Source organism: Sciurus vulgaris, assembly GCF_902686455.1.
Source record: "Sciurus vulgaris genome assembly, chromosome: 12".
NCBI lineage: Eukaryota > Metazoa > Chordata > Mammalia > Rodentia > Sciuridae > Sciurus > Sciurus vulgaris.
In genome coordinates, this window is record NC_136473.1 from 66,624,690 (window position 1) to 66,645,071 (window position 20,382).

Sequence of the window (20,382 nt, forward strand, 5' to 3'; positions counted from 1 at the left end):
AGATTTTGAGGTCATTAAAGCCTCCTCTTCTAGCTTTTGCCAGAAAATAAAATATTCAAATTTTTAGTTAAAAAGCTATCTGAGCTACCATAAAATTTAGAGACAAAATGTATGCTCAATTATAGTGAGACTATTGAATTAATAAAAGAACCCACATTGTGCGTTGTTTCTAAGAGCAATGCTTGAAAAGTTCCACTTCTATACAGCCTTTCACACAGAGCAACCAGCAACAAAGAAAACATTTATTCATCTTGAAACAAGGTAAGGGGAAGTCAAACATAAAAGGACATATACACCAATTCAAATCTGTTTTTCCTTCATTTCTATCTAGAAAGTTTTCTTGGAAGTCAGTATTTCTACATTGCCAATATGATTATACAAAATTATTTTTATTTCACTAGAAAATAATACTTTAGTAATTATATATTTTATACATGGATACTTCATCAAGTATGAGGGATATAAAAACCTTATCATAGTTTGTTTTTTTTTAATACAGAATAGCAAACTTATATCTAACTTTTGGTCTTTAATTAATTACTTTAGTATAACTTCTATCATCAGTGGTTAAACCAAAGCATAATAAAGTTGTTTATCTGTCAGTGAAATATTCACTTTTCAGAATGCAACCAACTAGACTGTGACATTTTCAGACATTCACATTATAAAATACTATTAGTTCAGAATCTAATGACATTAGCATATGGATGACTAAAATGAATAAAATATTTAGACTAAGGAGTCACTGAATATATAAATGCCTACTTTCAAAATGATAAATTTTCTCAAAGTTTACATTTCTATGCTTAGATTAAAAAGTGAACATGCTCAATGTAGTAATTAAGACTAAGTTTCTGAAAATAACCTTGGTTATCCATCCCCACATAAAAAAACAAGTTAAAAATTCAAATATTAATTGAATAAATACTGCAAAGAACAATATGGAACAGATAAGAACTAGATTAGACAAATATTTAGAAGACAACTGGTAAGACACACCTGTTTTCTTTTCTCTAGTCTTTCTTGCTTTAACTTCTCTTTTTCCTTTTCCAGCTCTTTGTTTTTGATGAGAATGGTACATCTACTTTTAGGAGTTTTTTTGTTTAGGATTTTAGCCATGGCATCTGCCCAGCCCATATTATTCCCAGCACTTGATTCTACAGCATTTTCATGTTCTTTGTCACAGGGTTCAACCTCATCCTCATTGTCAGCTTCTACTGCTTCATCATCAGACATATGATTCTCTTCTGATTCATAGCTTCCTACAGAACCTAAGAGTAAAAAATATTAAACTTTAGTAACATAAGCAGAGGTTGCCAAGATCATGACCAGACTCCTGGGGCCCTTCATGAAGTTTCATATGCCTCTACTCTTATAATAAGGGACTTAGTTTCAAGTGCCAAAGCTGCAGTAATTGTAGGGAATAGCAGGAACATCTATCCCACTCCTATCCATCCCAAACACCAGCCCAGTAACACTGACAGTGAAGTCACAGGGCTTCAGGACCCCAGGACTGAGGTAGCAGAAACAAATCAAACAGCCAACAGCCTCTGCCACTTCACTATTATGCCAGAGTAGGATGTACTCAAGTACATGAAACCTAGCAGTGCCACCAAACTCCTTCAAGAGAATAAAAGACTATGTTAAAAATAAATAACAACACAAATTTTAATATATTAATAAAACTGGTACAGTGTTAAGGTAACTTCTCTAAGGGACTTGGCCCAGATATTTAAAATTCTGAATCTGTATGTAGATAAATACTAAAATCCAGATTCATACCGCTTTAAAGAATTTGGATATAACACTACAAATTTGTTTTTAACACTTTTGAAAAAAAATTGTCTAATGATGTGGCCAAGATACCAAAAATTCAATTGCACTTAGTGACTAAATGAAAATAGCAAGTTCTGAGTTAAAAATACAAAGTTGTAAGTGTACTGTTAATTTCATCATATTGAACCACTCAATCCAGTATATATAGGTTACCAGCAAATTAGTTCATCATTTAAGATTCAAATGGCTAGGGACAGGGGATTGGCAAAAACAATAACACAGAAAAATCAACTTGCTCAGCAGCTGTGGGTACTTTAAACTTAGCAGGCTTTCTCCACTTCTAAAATGAAATGTACTTTAACAAAGGCAGCACAAGCAGTCAACACAGTGTGTGTGCAACTGTATGGTCCAAGGCACTCTGGAGAGCTTGTTTTATTCTTCAGAAACCTATGAAACATAGGAAAGACTTCAAAGGAGAAAAATCAAACAACAACTTAGTAACTTGGAATACTTCTTAATAAGCAGAAGAGCTAATGAAGGCAGTTGAAAAGTTAAACAAGAAAACTTAATGATTCACAGACAGTTGTCACTTAGTAGTTATGTCTTTGGGTAACAAATGTGCTTTCTATGGTTGACTCCAAACTAGTTGAATCTCAAAGATTAGTACAAAAAATGCCATTACCTAAAACTCTTCTTATCAAAACATCTCTAACAAATAACAATATTAGGAATTAACAACATTGATAATCTTTTAAATAGGGACTCCTATACATTAAGATAAAAATTAAGGTAAAACTGAAAGAATATATGTATTTATATGTATATAAATATATATATATATATATATATATATAAATGAACGTTTCCAAATAGAAGCTGGCAGCACTTTAACCAATCCAATTAAAATATGATCATGTATTATATGCCAGATTCTAGGACCACACAACTTTTTCCCAGGAAACATCTCCTAGGACCAGACCATTGTGAAACAAAGTTCAGAGAATATAGCTAGTTGAAAAAATAAATGTTAATATTATATAAGCTTTAGTCCTCAGCAGCACCAAACAGATGCAAATAACAAAAGCATTCTTTGAAAAAGTGCTTTCCCTAGTAAGCATGTATCAAACTGTAAAGAAGCACAATGATTTAAAAGTTTATGTCAATGAAAACTATCTAAATGATCAAAAGCAGAAAAATCTTTACCAACTCCTGGTAAAATGTCAAAACTACAACACTGACATCTAGTGTTCCATCCCAATGTACTTCCATACAAACTGGAGCAAACTTCACATTTTTCAAGGGCACTAAAAGGCAGCCAAAATGCTTAAATTATGTAAGCCACTCCAATTCACCACTCTGAAACCCTGTCTAATTTTTTGGTGAATTTCTCACCCAGCATAACCACAACATGCATATTATGGAGACACAATAAATCCACAAAAAGTTTTTACAACACCATTGTATATAATCTGTACTCATCCTACCAATTAAAATAAATTATTTAAGAATTTGCGAAAGTCATGGTTTTTTATTTTATTGTTTAGTTTCTTTGTTTTTATTTTTTTTATTTTTTTTTTAAAGTTCTAGCTCAGAGGCCTTTTAGTCAGGCATTTACTGTCAATGGAAATGATTATGTATAAATAAATGATAAAGGCCTAATTTGGTCTCCCAGTATACTAAAACCAGAATTTACTTCTAGGATACCAAAAATTATCATTATGTGAATCAGAAAGTAAAACAGTTTCTTAAAATTTTACTGTATTCTACTAAGATGAAATTCTTCTAACTTTCCACTAACCAATCTTTATCAGCAATTTTATCCAGGCATCTAGAGGCACAGATAAAAATCACCAAACAAGTGAAAAATTCCTCTGAAGTCCTGTGTTTTCCAAAACATTATTTCTGCATTCTATTTTAAAAGTCTGGAAATTAAATAAGGGCTAGAGAGGATATTTACAGGAAGTAATGACAAAAGATTCCAAACATGGCAATATTCTATCTACATCAGAGCTACCTTGGAGCCACCAACCACAAGAGGCTATTGAGTACTTCAAATATATCTTGTATAATAAAGGAACTGAATTATCTATTTTGATAATTTTAATGACCTTATATTTAAGTAGCCACATATGGCTGGCTAGTGGCTACCATACTGGATAGAGCAGTGTTATGTATCTGAAGTGCTGAGTTAGACATAAGGCATTTCTCAACTTCTGCTGCCTTTCCTCCAAACCTTCAGTTCCTTTTCAAATTTGCCATCTGTTCTGGTTCCAGAAATGGTTAGCTGCTGGCAGAAAAGTGAGCCATTTTCCTTAGCCTTTAGAAGGGGGATAAAGTTTTAAAAGGATTCATAGTCCCCCAACATTTACCCATGAATGAAGGAAAAATAAATGAAAAATCTAAATCTAGATTTCTCTCCCCAGGAAATTTGTGTTCTTTAAAAAAAAAAAAAAAAAAAAAAAAAAGGATGAAGAAAGGGTGAAGGGTTTGGGGAAATGACTCGGAGTTTGACAAGGATGATGATCAAGTTCTTTCTTAAAGGGCAAAGTAAGAAATCTGGATGACAATAGAGGGTAGGAATAAAATTAGGATTCTATAATCTAGGCTGACTAATCAGGGGAAGGGGGCTCAGTGGTTCTAATTGCTGAGCTTAGAATTAATGTTCTACATGAAAAATTATTATAGTAACATATTACTTCCGGCATTCCAGGCAGGAGAAATCAGCATATCCAAAAGCACAGGGAGGTTATGGAAGATAAAACACTCATAAAATGACAAAAATCTCAGACTTTGTATTTTCCAGAAATAAAATACGTATTAATTTCAAAATTAAAACCAAGCAGTATAAAAGTTTCATGCTTCAGGTATGTGCTTCCAATAAAAGGACAAACTGCTTGTGGCTTTTTCTCCAACACTTCCTTTAGGTCCTTACTTTTAACATTTCTCCTTTAGAGTAAGAAGGTTTTTCTTCTAAAATGCAAATACCATCTGGGGTAAGCCTACTGAATAAATTTAACTTACTTCATATCTTTGGAATTTACCCAAAATCAACTAAATTTCTCATAAAAATTTGATTGAGATGAGCCCATAAATAGTTAAAGACACAGAAGTCAGGCTGCTTGGGTTCAATCTCAACTCCAGACACAAAGGTAAGTAACTTTTCACATTAAGTTCTCTGCCTTAGTATTGCATCTGTCAAAAAATAAGAATATAAAGAATATAAAGCAGGTGTCTGTGTGTGTGTGTGTGAAAAAAAGAGAGAGAGAGAGAGAGAGAGAGAGAGAGAGCGCGCGCGCGCGCTAATTAAATGAGCTAATATGAAGTTCTTTAAAAAAAGGTCTGGCTCATAATCCACATTTATATATGAATTACACAGCATACACAAACACACATATGAATTTACTTTGAAATTTTTTAGATGGCTGTATAGGAAAAAGGAAAGAATACTTCTAGTATCTGGAATCTCTGCAATATATGTGAATTATTGAATAAGAAGCTTTTCATGACTAGACAGTTATGGCATAAGGGTTAAACTCATATCACAGAATTAGAATTAGCATCATGTCCTGATGCCATTCTTTTCTAACAGAATAACCTTGAAAACATTATCTAAACCCTCAGGGTCTTAGTTTCTTTATTACTAAAATAGAAATAAAAATTACACCCACCTTACTGGCTTATTGGGGTGATAAATGAGATACATGTAAAAAGTACTTAGTCCAAACCTGGTAACTGAATAAATACCTGCTAAATGATAATAAATGATCAGAGGACAAAAATAAGGAGAACCCAGGGGAGAGAACAATGAGTGGATGGAAAAGGCTTAAAAAAGAATGTTGAAAACTGAGAGAAAATTAATTATGAATTCTGCTTAAGGTTTTGGTTATAGTCTCTATAATCGCACATGTAGGCTACCTTTTACTCTATACCACAAGCGGCCAACATCTGTCTCACAACTTTTTAAAGTACTGTAAAATAGTGATAGCACAAACTATATAACATGTTTACAGCTAGCATTTTTATGCATTATCATTTCACAACACTTCTATGAGTTGCTTTTATTATTCTATTTATATAGATGAACAGTTTAAAAAACATGCCTAAGTCACAAAGCTAATGGGGTAAAGTGCTGGGGCCATCAGATTTCTGAGACACTACAAGGCTTTGAATGAAAGATTCAATTCCAAATAATGTGTACTGAACAAAGGCATCTGACACTCATTGTTTTTAAACATAGTTTAAAAAAGCTTGAATTAAAAGGGAATTTCTAACTAAGCCTAAGTTAACCAGAAGACTCCATTCCATTCCCTATTCTCATCGTTATTTTTCATAATTATACAACACACCCCTAGTTATTAAAAGCTGAGTATAACTACTGCTCCCTATTCTGTTGTAAATCATTCCTTCTGCCCATGCCACAACGTCTTTCCTGCCAATTATTATTAAGCTTACAATATTAAAAACTGATGTTTTCAAACTTTGTAAAACACAATTACTTTTGAAAATAAAGTCACCCCAAGTTTCCATAAAAATAACCAAAAACAAAATGTAAGTGCTAGCATGGGACAGCACTGTCTGATAAAATTACATGAACTATCTGCAGAAGCCAAAGCAGATAAAGCCTAGAAGTCATCTGTTTCCTGAGTGTGTCCTATAAATTGCTAAACCACTCAAGTAGGGGTATGATATATTTCATTTCTTAGGCATGTTCTTTTGCTATTTTAAGTAACTTAAAAGAGGAAGGAGGCTATAAGCTACAGTTTGATGAAAAGCACATTTAACTGCTAGGTTATTATATCTTAAATACAGCTTGTAGTTCATCAAAAATGAAGGCATATCTCCTAGGGCATTCTACACTAGACTGTTATCAAGTACTATGTTAGAAGTAGATAGCCACTTTTCACATGTGACTATAACAATTCAGGTTTTTTTTACTGTCCAGAAAACCTAAAATTACCATCTGCCTCACTCTTCTACTGTCACGTGGGGTCAATCAGATCCTGGCACTAGTTAGCAATCAACACTCTTTACCTAGGTTGATTTACTGATTATGGAAGCTTTCCCCCCCAGTATCAGAAGTTTAAGAAATCTAGTTAGCACTGAATCAAAACCTACAATGTATCAGTTCAATAAATATGAGTAGTTCAAGGCTAACTCAGGGTGTAGAGACTCCCATCCTCCCCTTTATAATACTTGATATCATCAGTCACTGTTTTTGTTTTTTTATTTAATCTGAAGTGATTTAATGACTAAAAGAATGTCAGTTTGTTTTTTTTTTTTTTAATTACAAACTTAAGAGTCTTGTATACACTGTATCTAAACTTCAACAGGATATTCATTCAATGAATCTGCACAGTTCAGGGATAACTCTGATAAGAGTATCATCCTACCCTTTATGCTTTCTGACACATTTTACTTAAGATGCTGACTGTAGCATATTCCTTTCCACGCATCTCTGCTTCATGACTGCCTGCAATTTTAACATGATCAAACTTCAAAACTGAAGAAAAAGTATCATACCAAAAATTCAACCTAAATCATTTTGCTATCACTCAAGTTTATGTTATATACAACTTCAGTTAATTTTGATCTCACTGATAAAATGATTTATGAGTGTAAAATAAAATGACATTGATAAGCTTTTGATCTGCACATGATTAAATGGCTATAGAATTCTATACCATGCATGGAGGTTTTCTGCCAAACTGAAATAAAGCTTCCACCAAAAGGTGTCCTCACTGAACTTCAGAATTTTCTGCAACACATAATATTTTTAAAAATTTACACTCATGTAAGTACAATTTTAAAACTTTCTTATGAAATGTGTTAAAAGAAATTAAAATGAAAGAGTAAAAAATAAAGTTCAAAACACATGGGTTGGATTGATATTTTCTATGAAATACAGGCAGCATCTTGTTATAGGAAGTCGCTTCAAATGTAAATATAAGGCACATCCCTACTGATGTTGGGATCATCATTTTAACTGGGAGTACCCCAGTTAAAATTCAAACTGATTCAGTTTTCTAATAAAATGAGTCACACTCTTTAATAATATGCCTATAATTTGCATACTGATTTCTCATGTGTGTCTGAGGTCTCAGACTTTAGTTTTTCAGTACCACCATCTGAAAACTTTTGGATAACTCAGTTCTACCAAAGTATACAACTATCTGAACTTGACAAACCATTTCTAAGGTGCACCTTTCCAGAGACATGATTTCACAAAAAGAAAATAGGAATTTCTTGCATTAAACAGCAAATTGAGTTAAACCAAAGAAGAATATACACCATTAACCAACAGACCTACATCCCTAAATTTATTAAAGGGCCCTTTATTATTATTTATCTCTATCACAGAGAGTCTAAATTCTGAAAGGGAAACTGGAAGTACAGAACTATATTGAAACCTAAAGAGTACAGAAGAAACCAAGACAAAGTGAAGCTAAAAAAGCATGCTAATAGCACAGTATACTAGGAAGGCGAGGGATCACACTGGTCAAGAAACCATGAACTCAGAATGCAGTATCATCTAGGAAATGATAAAACACAAGCTCTGAGAAGTAAGCAGTGATGAGACAACATAGGTTGGTTATGCAAGCTACTGGCAGTTCATAACAAGATACAGCCAATTGTTATACGTGGATTTTCTATTTGCAAATGTACCCACTTGGTAAAATTTATTTGTAAACTCAAAATCAATACTTATGGGGCTTTCACAGTCATCTACAAACATGCTCAGAGTGGTGAAAATTTTTAGTCTCCCTATATTCACACACTCAGTCAAAGCAACATTCTGTCTTCTTCTTTCAGCTTTCAAACTGTGAACAGATGTCCTTTCCAGACTATTTGGTGTCATGTTTTTCACGTTTCTGGGCATTTTCTTAGTGACCTCACTATCTAAGATGCCCCTAATTATGCTTTCTGGTGTCCTTAAACACAAGACGACTATGGTACACCTTACACACAAAAAATACATGTGTTAGATAAGCTTTATTCAGAAAGAATTTATCTTTTATTACCTTTCATTTTTCCAAAAAGCAATGTTCAGTATTCATTAATGCAGTGTGCACTATGACTTGATAGACCATTACAAAGTAGTGAAAAGTGACTATAAATTCACAAAGTATTTTATAGTCACAAAAGTGACTATAAATTCACAAAGACTAAATATTTTGACATTATCATAATATCCAAACATGGTCATGTTTCTTGGTCATTTTATTTATTTTTAAAGGTATTTATCCATGACAGACTGGAAATTAAAAAACAAAAACAAAAATGGTTCTTCAACATTGGTAGTTTAAGAAACAATGACCAAAGGACATATTGTGCAGCTATAGAGAAGGTACACAGATATTGCCCCTCAGTACTAACATAAACAAAAGTTAATACAGTCAAGAATTAAGGTGTTGGCAGGAGAAGAAAAAGATGAATTAATGTGGAAACAAAGGAAAGAGTAAGGGATGATACTTGTTTCCAGCTTGGGCAGGGAGTAGACAGTGATGTTATTCTCAAAAACAGAAGTATCCTAGGGAAGGGAAATTATGAATTCAGTTCTGCAAATATGTTTATGGAACCACTAAGCAGACACAATTAATAGTTGTCAAAATAATTGACATTAATCCAGAATATTACCTCCAAGGTAAGATCAAATGATTATGGAGTAAGAGAGGAATTAGAGATAACATCTTGCAGCCATGAATGTCTTCTGTAAAATAGAAATGCATCCACTTCCTTATACGGTTAATAAAAGAAATTCAAACCACTTTTTTGGAGAAAGCTCCAGTTTATAAACACCAGTTATCATAGGCTGGAAAGCATATCGGGCAACAAAGAGATGAAACTCACAGTTTTGTTGGATCGGAAGGGAAATTCATTAATGCTAATATTTAAGAGTAAATGCCATGTGCCAAATATTGAATGTATTACATATATGAATTCATTTACTTCACAACAATCCTTAAGGTAGACATCTTAATCCCCCTCATTTACAGATAAAGGAACTGAGGCAGACACAGATTGAGTATCCCTTATCCAAAATGGTTGGGACCAGAAGCGTTTCAGACTTTTGAATTTTTTGGATTTTGGAATATTTGCATATGCATAATGAAATATCTTGGGAATGGGACGCAAATCTAAACAAGAAATTCATTTATGTTTCATACACTCCTTAAACACATAACCTAAGTATAACTATATACACTATCTTTAGTCACAAGAGATCAGTTATGGAAATGCCCACTTGTGGGACCACATCAACAATCAAACCATTTCAGATTTTGGGACATTTCACATTTCAGATTCTCCAAATAGGGATGTTCAACCTATAAGAGTAAACAATTAGCCTGAAGTCACCCTAGGAGGTAGTACAAACATAGGTATCTCTCATACAACTTAGCAAACATGGGAATTGGTTTCTAAAAACATATGGATTTTAGGGGAGGGAGAGAATGATGGATAATAGATGGGTGGACTCAGGGAGACTATAGTTATAAACATTGCAAGGAATGCTATGGAAATCTGACCGAAAAAATATCCTTAGTGATGGAACATTCTTGAGTGGGAAAAAAAAACTTTTACCATTATCAACAACACCTTGCTCCCAATCTTTTCTTTCCTCAGATTCTATGACCCAATCCTTTCACTTTTCAAACAGCTTTTTTTTGATCATTTTTATATTCCTGTTTCTTCAATCACATCAGAATAGTGGTCAAGAGTGCAGAAACTAGAGACAAACTTCAATAATGGTTTTATCATTTATCAACCCGTCAACTCATGTATTAAGTGATCAAGATACAACCCTCTCTGTGCCTCAGTTTCTTATATTATAAAATGAGGTAATTAGTTATCTACCTCATAGGGTTACTGTTGAAATTAACTGAAATGACATATGTTAGAATAGTACCTAACAAAGTGCAGCTCAGAAAAATTATTATCTAATTCTCTAACAGTTTACAGTATACTCAAAATTTATGGTGTTTTATGTTGAAGTTGGTTGTTAGAAAATTGGATTCTGTGAATTCTGTGAAACATTTCAAGTGGGGCCTTCTGTCGTCACTATCCTGTCCTAGGGCAGGTCCCAACATGGAGTTGTACAATTGCCTGACTATTCAGGCACTCTATAGCAGTCATCATACAGCCAGCAGTAATATTTATAAATGTCTATCACTCTTTTGCTTAAGAGTTCTCAATAGCTCCCTGTCAGTTAAAAATCTAATCTCCATAACCTCCATATAATCTCCTAATCCTCCATATATCACACAAGGTCCTTTACAATCTCACTTTAACCTCTGTTCCCAGTTTCACCTCTAGTCACTTCTTCAAAGAGCTAGAGCCACAACAAATGATTCACTGTCCAAGAAAGGACAATGGATTTTAAGAGAATGTATGCCAGTCAGGTGTGGTGGCACATGCCTGTGATGCCAGCTCAGGAGGCTGAGGAAGAAAAAAATCACAAATTTGACAATATAGCAAGACTCTGTCTCAAAATAAAAAATAAAAAGGGCTAGAGATGTACCTTAGTGGTAAAGTGCCCCTAGTTTTGATCCTAGTACCAGAATGGGAAAAACCAAAAACAGAAACAAAACAGGCTGCATGGCAATGCCTATGTATGGGCTTCTCCCTATATGTGAGAACATTTTCCTGTTATAATTGTCCAGGCCTACCTAGAAAAAGATTTATCCTCATAAGGCCTAGATGAAATACCACTTATGCATTTATTCAACACAAAGATTTATAAAAACCAAAATGTGCAAGGAAGACCCCTTGAAAATAAAGATAAACTAAACACATATCATCATTTAGGGAATGTACATCTACAAGAACAGATAAATGTTAAAAGATAATATACATGCTACGAATAAATGGCATAATAGAAGAAACCGAAGTCTAGATTGGGTTTTACAGAATATGGATTTCTCTGTCTCTGTCCTTAACATTTCTGAATTGAACCATGACCTTGATAACTACCTTCTAATAATACTTATTAAATAAATAATAATATATTGTTAAACCAATTAATAATACACTGCATTACAACCCTGTGTTTAATAGCTGTCTTTCCTGAAACTGCAATTCTATGACAGGAATTTATTCTCAACACCTAGAGAAATACATAGCATACCACGATTGCTCATTGCATTGAATTGGATAATTAGGTTTCTACAATAGCAGGATACCTTCTTTAACTCATGGTAACTGATCTATAAACTAATAACAAGAGAACCTGAGAACCTAATTAGTATCATAATAATGCACTGAGAAGAGGAGTTTCCACTTAGGTCATCTTAAGCAAATCAATGACATTATCAGACACACATTACTTAAAAGCAGCTGTTAGTTTTGTCATCTAGTACAAACAGTAACTGTTTAGAGGAAAGTCGGGGCAGTGCGCGATCCCTTGTAAACTAAGATGGTGCCCAGAATGACAGGTAAGTAAAGAGAAGCTACAAGGGCACATAATGGTTGAAGGTCTCAAAGTAAATTCTACCTTCTTTTCATTATTTAGCGTCTCTGGGAGATTGCTATATGAAATGCTCCTTTTATTTAACCCACCTGTACCACATACTCTTCTTTCATTCTCTATTTAAACAGTCCTTAACTCTCAAACAATAGCATTCACTTAGTGCACAATACTCAAAAATACCTCCTTCTTCCTCTTACTTCTCGCTTCCTGAAATCTATTCCACCCCCGTAACTTCAACTATCTCCCTTCATTAACCCTTTGTTAAATTTATCGGTAACTGCAGCAGTTTCACCAGCTTTCATATCAGTGCTACTCGAAAAATTTAGTAAACAATATGGAAACTCAAAATTACAGATCACAGTGAGACTTCTCCGAACCCTTCCCCAAGCCTTCTCACTGGGCCAAACTTTCCCAATCCACGCCACGCCGTGGTAAAACGCGAGCGGCTTGCAGCAAACGCACTGACATCCCCCGCTTCCCGTGAACTAAGCCTAAGCTTTTCTCTCTGACGCTGAAGCTCAGCCTTAATACATTACCTCCACTATCAGAAGCGTCTCTGACCTCATCTTCCAGCTTCGATGTCACAGCCCTGGCCACCATTTTCATCTTCTTCTTTTTCTTCAGGGAATTTTTCAGCTTCTTCCCCGCACTCACACGTGAGTTTTGAACGGTCGCGGCCATTTTCCCTCGCCGGAAGCGTGACTTGAGAGTTGCGTCGGGTGGCAACAAAAGGAACTTCCGCACCTAGTTCCGGTAACACAAAGTTCTGGGAGCGATGATTTTGCACAAAATTCCAAGGTTGGATCTCAGAATGTAGATGGAGGGACGTCTGAATCCCCCGAACTTAACGTGAAGTCGGTTCCAGAACAAAAATCAATGAAGGTACGGTCTCAGCCGACTCCTCTGGCAGCCTGCCCCGGACCTGGTCCACGGCTACAGCTCAATCCCGTCCCCTTTCATTTCCTTCCCCTGGCCGCTTCCCTTCCCTACTGCCTTGTTGAATGTAAATGTGGGATGCTCCCCAACCGTCCCTGTGTGTCCACTGAACGCTCTTGTAGCTAGGAAGTGCGGAAAATACTTTCGGGTGTCGGTAATCAGATATAATTCTTTACACCCCACCCCACCCCACCCCCAGCCACCAGATTCTCAACACTACATGCGAGAAACGTTATCAGATAGTCTTCACATTAACCTTTCAAGTGGCTTCCAATTGCAAACTGAATAGTCCCTCACTTGCCCGGGCTACCAGGTGTTCGGGGACCCAGCTGCACCCCTCTCCCACCGACAGGGCAGGCTAGCTGCGCCCGCACGCGCGCGCACCTCCGTGCACAGCCTCCTCTCCAGCCAGTTTTCTCTGCCTTCTGCTTCCCCGGCTCTCAGCCCTGCCTGCATCGAAGCAGCAACCACGACTACACCTATGTCCCCCTGCCCCAGCAAAAATGTTGACTCCTTGCAGATAGGAACCATATCTAACTCAATGTTGTACCCCCAGGGCTAGCCATGGGACGAGTTCTGTAGTAATAGTTCAAAATATAGACCATAAATGTCAAAATGCAGAGTTAATGAAATCAGTCAGATAAAAAATAAAGCAAACCTTTATATTTGTCTCATAGGCCAAACATGTTCTAATGTCTTTCCCTAAGCTTAGTGTTTTTCAAATAGAGAGATTCTTGGTTCTTAATATTAAAAATTTCTGTGAGGGAAGGGAGGGGGGAAGGGGACAAAGGAAGTATGAATCTTCATTTTGACATTTTGATTGATGTCTATATGTAGGAAATATATATCTACATCCTAAAAACTCAACATTTTAAAAACAAAACAATGTAGTGGAAAATGGCATTCCAAATACAGTTGGTAGGAGATCAGATTCTAACATAAATCTGAAAAGTGCAATTACTGTCAACAGAAGTTGTGTCTTAGAGGATATTGCTCATGCTGAAAAGCCCTGCCATCCTGCTTAGTGTGATGCTTTCCTTAGCACTGCCTCCTGATACTGAACCTACTTCCTGCAGTCTTTCATATTTAGCTCTTGTTTTTGCCTAGTGTCATACACTGAGTTCCAAACACAGTTGGGAAAGCACTGGATAAAATTGTAGACAGTGAAAGACAAAAAAAAATTTCAATGGTATGATGAAAAAGATGTTCCTGAATATGAAACATGGAGTTCCTGTATTAAGATGCTAATATTTGCCATCAGGAAGTGATTTTACATCTCAATAAAGTAGTTTATAAGTATTTTGCTGTGTTTAGTTGCTGTTTAGGAGATTGTGGTGAGTGATGTTGATTTATTACATATTCAAAGTTTTCCTTTTTAAAATAATATAAAATAGGCTCCAGGTTTTTAACCCAGAAATCTGATTTTAAGATATAGATTACTGCTATTAAGTGGGAGGTACCTTATTAATTTAATAATCACAGTAAGCCAGTGAGCTAGGTACTATTATTGTTTCCATTTTATAGATGAAGAAACTGAGCCTCAGGTACATGACTGTTCAAGGACACACAGCCAGCAAGCAACACAATCATATTTAAATCTAAGCCCTCTGCTCCCAAGTCTGCTCAGCCATTAACCTAAACTTCCTACTCAGAATGTTGTAGAAAGTATGTAATAAAAAATAGGCAATGAAAATTTCTTGTAAGTGCTTGTATTCATTCATTAGAAAACACATCTCTGCCCTTACAATGATCCGAGGTAATTGACAAGATTCAAATAGAGTGTGTACTATGTGATGAAAATTACTGAAGTCAGTTATATGCTTGTATGAGAATTTTATGATGAAACCCTCTGCTAGTTATCAGCTTATTGCCTCTCAACTCCAAATTCACCCTTTTTGGCTGCTCTGTGAAAATATAGCTGGGCTCTTTAAATACTTTTTCTCTACCTACCAGCCAAATGTTAATCTTTGTCAGTAGAGGGCACTAGAGTGATATTGTAAGAAAAAAAAAGACCTTCACTGGTTCCAGTGTGCCATTCTACAGGCTTCTCTCCAGCAGGAGATTCCAGTAGCTCAGATGACTTCTCCAGCATGTCTCCTGCAATGCCCAGTGGTCAGCAGTACCCAGGAGCTAGTAACTTTCCCCAGCATCCTCCTTATATAGTTCCATTGCAAAATGCTGCTAAGAGGACACCTGCATATCCATAACTTTCCCCAGCACCTTAAAGAACACTGATTTCCAGAAAGTTCTGGAGGGAGGATTTTCAGCTACTTTTAACAGGGCCTCACAACAGTCATTCCTCTGCCATCTTGTGAACCACAAGATCTGAATCTCAACTGTGGGTGCAAAGATGGGCTTCTTCCTTTAGCATTAACTTTTGTCCTGGGGGTAATTGCTGTTTCTTATGTCTCTATTATTCTATTTATAGTTTACTTTCCTTACCAACCAATACATTGTTACTACATTAAAGCGAATAATCTTTTGTTTGAAACTTGCCCATTCAAAATACTAAGCAGGTTTTTGTCTCCTGATTGGCCTCGACTGATGCAAAGCTAGCATAGGTGTTGTGTTGAAAATATTGTCAGCACCCAACCCTCCTTGCCTGTCAACAGCACTGTTAGAAAGTTCCTCATGGAATGACTTATTTATTGAAGCGTGATGGTGATTAAGATGAGTTCCCTGTTAAAATCTCAATATTTATAGAAGAATAACTGATAAAATGTTTCTTCTGAGTGCACTGTTTGCTGCAGTTTGACTGTGTGAATGCATTGAGAAAGTCTAAGCTAATGGACATGGAAAGCATCAGAGGGAGACATAACTGCACCGTGTTCCCAGAGCGGGGGATGCTCTTTTGGGAAGGTCTGAATGCAAGGCTGGTTTGATAGGGGCTCTGAAAATAGATTCCAGTGACATGACAGTTCTTAGAGTTCTCTACACAGAGAGGAAGAAGAGTAAAGAAAAAGCAGATATCTCAGGACCACAGGGAATACCAGAGTTCGCATTTGAGAAGGAACAAGAGGGACCAGAATAGAGTAAGGAGCTGAACCATGCTAAATTCCCAAACACTAGTGAAGTGAATTTCCCCAAAAGATAAGATTGTTGCTGATGTTAAACTCTACTGTGGCCTTAGAGAAAAGGGAATCCTAAGCATTTAGTTGATTTGGCACTAAAACAAGAGATGAAAACAAAATGAATGCTTTTTAAAAATTAACTGGTGTACCATATTCCTGAAGGACAGACCAAATAATCTAAAGATGTTCATGTATTCCAACCAAAATTCTGTTGGAATTTTTGAGAAGTAAGGAGTAGAGAGCAAGGTCTTGATAAAAGAGTTCCAAGGTAAGTAAAGAATAATATCAAAAAAACAATACGGAGCCTGATGCAGCGTCACACTCCTGTAATCCCAGTGGCTCTGGAGGCTGAGGCAGGAAGATCGTAAGTTCAAAGCCAATCTCAGCAACTTAGTGAGACCCTAAGCAACTCAGTGAGACCCTGTCTCTAAATAAAATACAAAAAAGGGCTGGGGATGTAACTCAGTTGTTGAGTACCCCTGGGTTCAATCCCTAGTACTCCCCCGCAAAAAGAGGAAGTTTGCCCATTCAGATATTAGAATGTATTCTAAAATTATAATAGTTGAGATGAAGAGATAAAAAATGGAAATGAACTGAATCCTAGAATTGCAAACTTTTAAAATACATAAAGACATGAGTAAAAGGGTATATTACGCAAAAATTATTTTAGTAAAATTGACAGCTTGGGGAAACAAAGAAATTAAAATCTCCTATTTTATCCTAAAATGAATTTCAGAACTAAATGTGAAACAAGGTGTAAGAAAAATACATAAAATAAGTGAATATCTGTATTATCTGAATCATAAAAACAATTTCCTACCTCTAAAATCAATGGTGATGATTTTAAAAATATTGATCAGTTGATTTAATTACATAAAAACCAAAACTACTTATCTGAGAAAATAACCCAAGTTAAAAGGTACGTAGAATGTGAATGAATATAAGATACACAATGGAGTTAAAATGACTTCATAAAAATATATGGGACATCCACATCTGGTCTAGATTGAGTAACAAGCTGAACATGGTAGAACACACCTATAATCCCAGCTACCCAGGAAGCTGGGGCAGGAGGATCACAAGTCTGAGGCCAGCATCTGCAACTTAGTCTCAAGATTTAAAAAAAAAAAAAAAAAAAAAAAAAGCAGGGATGTAGCTTCATGGCAGAGTACCCCAGTTCATTCCCTAGTACCACCACACGAGAGAGAGAGAGAGAGAGAGAGAGAGAGAAAGAGAGAGAGAGAGAGAGATTAACAGTACTAAATTTACCTTGCCACCCAAAACAACTGAAAAATAGGCAAAATATATACAAGAACAGGATTTAAGATGCTGGACTTTAGATAATGGAAGCTAAAGATCACTGAGTGATAGCAAAACAAACCTGTTGAGTCCATAATTACCCTACCATATTGCTTTGAGAGAATTTCCAGACCACAGGACAAGGAAGGGCAACCTAAGCTAGTTCTGGAAGACTTTCCAAGTGGAAAAGGTATAGCTTAGAATCAGAAGAGACTAAAGCAACTAGAGCTGGCATACAGAAGACAAGAGAGAAGAGAGAATTCTGGAATTACACAGAGACCCCCCCTCAAGAATTTAGGTGAGGACTGAGCAGCACTGGCCTTGAGAAGAGTACCCAATACCAGGGTAAGAACCACTAGAAAGGATTAGAAGCGACAACTACCTATGTAGACATAATAGTACCTGATAATCGCACCTGTTCCCACAGACAGACTGCACTGGCTAGAGTCAAAAACTGAAGGGTGTGAAATTTTCCCACACTTACAAGTAGCATGTTGTTACAGTTTGGAAATGAGGTATCCCCTGAAAGCTCACATGTGAGACAATGCAAGAAGGTTCAGAGGAGAGATGATTAGGTTGTAAGAGTCTTAACCCAATCAGCGAATTAATCTCCTGATAGGGATTAATCTCCTGATAGGGATTAACCGAGTAAGTGAAGTGGTAGGGTGTGGCTGGAGGAGGTGGGAATTGGGGCTTGGCATTGGGGTATATATTTGTATCTGGCAAGTGGAGTCTTTCTGCTTCCGTCTGCCACTCTCCAGCCTCACTTGAGCCTGGAGGAATGGAGTGAGCCTTTTGTGGACTAAGACCTCTGAAACTATGAGCCCCCAAAATAAACTTCTTCCTTTAAAATTGTTCTGGTCAGATCTTTTAGTTACAGCAGCAAAAAAGTTGACCAAAATACCTATTGACACTCTATGGATGCTGGAAGAAGACATAAGACTCCTAAAGAGGAATAACCAATAAATAGTTGGTTATTCAGGGCAGTATCAGCAACAAGTATATCAACAGTTCCCACAGGGTGACACAAACAGGGTCAGATAATACCTGCACATGTAGTAGGTTTCCCTATAGAAGAAGAACCCTAAGCTACTTAAAATAACATCAAAAAATATAAAATATCTCTATGCTGAATATTATAAACCATTTATTAGCCAAATTAAGAAGACACCAACAAATGGAGATATACAATGGTCATGGTCCAGAAGACTCAACATTATTAAGATAGAAAATTGTCCCAAGTTCAGCTATAGGTTTAGAGCAATTTCAGTCAAAATTCCAGTGCCCTTCTTTACTGTAGAAATTAACAAGTTGATCCCAAAATTCACATAGAAATTCAAGGGACCTAGACTAACAAAAGAAAAAAACTGTGAAAACCAACAAAGTTGCAGGATTTAACTCTGCCTTTCTGGAGACTTCCTGCAAGCCTACAGTAACCAAAGCAGTATAGTGTCACATCAAAGCAGGGAGATAAAGCAACAGAACAATAGAATAATGCAGCAGAACAAATAGTCAAGAACTAGGCACATACATATATTTAAATACTAATTATTGGCAAAGGTACTGTGTCAGTCAGCTTAGTGAAGGAAAAGTTAGTACTGGGTTCAAGTTTTTTAGAGGTCTTGGTTCATGTTCAGTGGACTCCATTGCTTTGGACCTGAGATAAGTGGAATATCATGGTGGAATGCTATGGCATGGCAGAGGAAAGGATGCTCAGCTCATGGTAACCCGGAAGCAGAAAAAGAGTGAGGTGCCAAGGACAAAATGTAAACCCCAAAGGTAAACCTCCTATAATCTACTTTCTTCATTCATGCCCCATCTGCCTATAATTACCATACAGATAGTCAATTCAAATTATCAGTGCATCAAATGGGTTAATTCACTGATGAAGTTACAACTCTCATAATCATTTTACCTCTGGACATTTCTGCAGGGTTCACACATGAGTTTTCAGGGGACACCTCATCCTAACCATAGTACACAAAATCAATTCAATGGAGAAAAGATAGTAATTACAGCAAATGTTTTGATAGAAGATATTTACATTTAAAAAGCAATATTTCAATTCATACTTCATGCCATATGTGTACATTGACTCAAAATGGAAGAGACCTAAACATAAATATTGAACTATAAATCTCCTATAAGAGAAAAGCATTGTGCCTTTAGTTAAGCAAAAATTTATTAGGTAAAACACCACAAGCGTGATCCACAAAAAAAAAAAAAAAAAATTTGACAATTTAGACTTTATTAAAATATAAAATCTCTCATGAAAATAGAAGGAACACCAGTAGAGTTAAGGAAGGGAAATAAGGAGAGGGAGAAAGGGAAGGAAATGGAAAGTATTGGGGATCAAAATTAACCAAATTACATGTTTATATTGTATGCATGTATGAATATGTAATGAATCCCACTGTTATGTATAATTACAATGTTATATAAAACCTGCTCTTTGAAAGATGATGTTTGGAAAATGAAAATACAAGCCATAGGCTGGGAAACAATATTTTCCAAGCATATGTCTGACAAAAAAAAAAAAAAAATGTGTCCAGAATATGTAAAGAACTCTCAAAACTCAATGTTAAAACACTTCACCAAAGGAGATATATGGCAAATAAGCACATGAAAAGCTGTTCAACAGCATTAGGTGCTGGGGAAATACAAAATAAAATATAAGAAAATATGATCTTTTAGAATGTTAAAATTTAAACTGACCACACCAATCATAGCAACACTTAAGAAGATGTGAAGAGACTGGAACTCTCAAACACTACTAAGAATGTGAAATGGCCAACCACTTAGAATATGAATTGTCAATTTCTTAAAATTGTAAAT

At 35.8% G+C, this 20,382-nt stretch overlaps 1 protein-coding gene and 1 long non-coding RNA gene across 2 annotated transcripts in view; both read right to left on the reverse strand.

Moving 5' to 3' along the window:
* The window catches only part of RRP15 (ribosomal RNA processing 15 homolog), a 36,561-nt gene extending 23,115 nt beyond the window's left edge, over positions 1 to 13,446 (reverse strand). The window contains exons 1-2 of the mRNA XM_079107832.1: positions 12,778 to 13,446; positions 1,000 to 1,271 (exon numbers count right to left, since the gene is read on the reverse strand). Of these exons, the coding sequence (XP_078963958.1) occupies positions 1,000 to 1,271; positions 12,778 to 12,922 (417 nt within the window). The 5' untranslated portion in view covers positions 12,923 to 13,446. The remainder of the gene's footprint in view (positions 1 to 999; positions 1,272 to 12,777) is intronic.
* LOC306642222 lies at positions 4,229 to 8,893 on the reverse strand. Its single transcript, XR_013758427.1, has 2 exons — positions 7,186 to 8,893; positions 4,229 to 5,523 (listed from the first exon to the last, which is right to left on the reverse strand). It is a non-coding gene; the product is annotated as an uncharacterized lncRNA (long non-coding RNA).
* Positions 13,447 to 20,382: the final 6,936 nt, after the last annotated feature.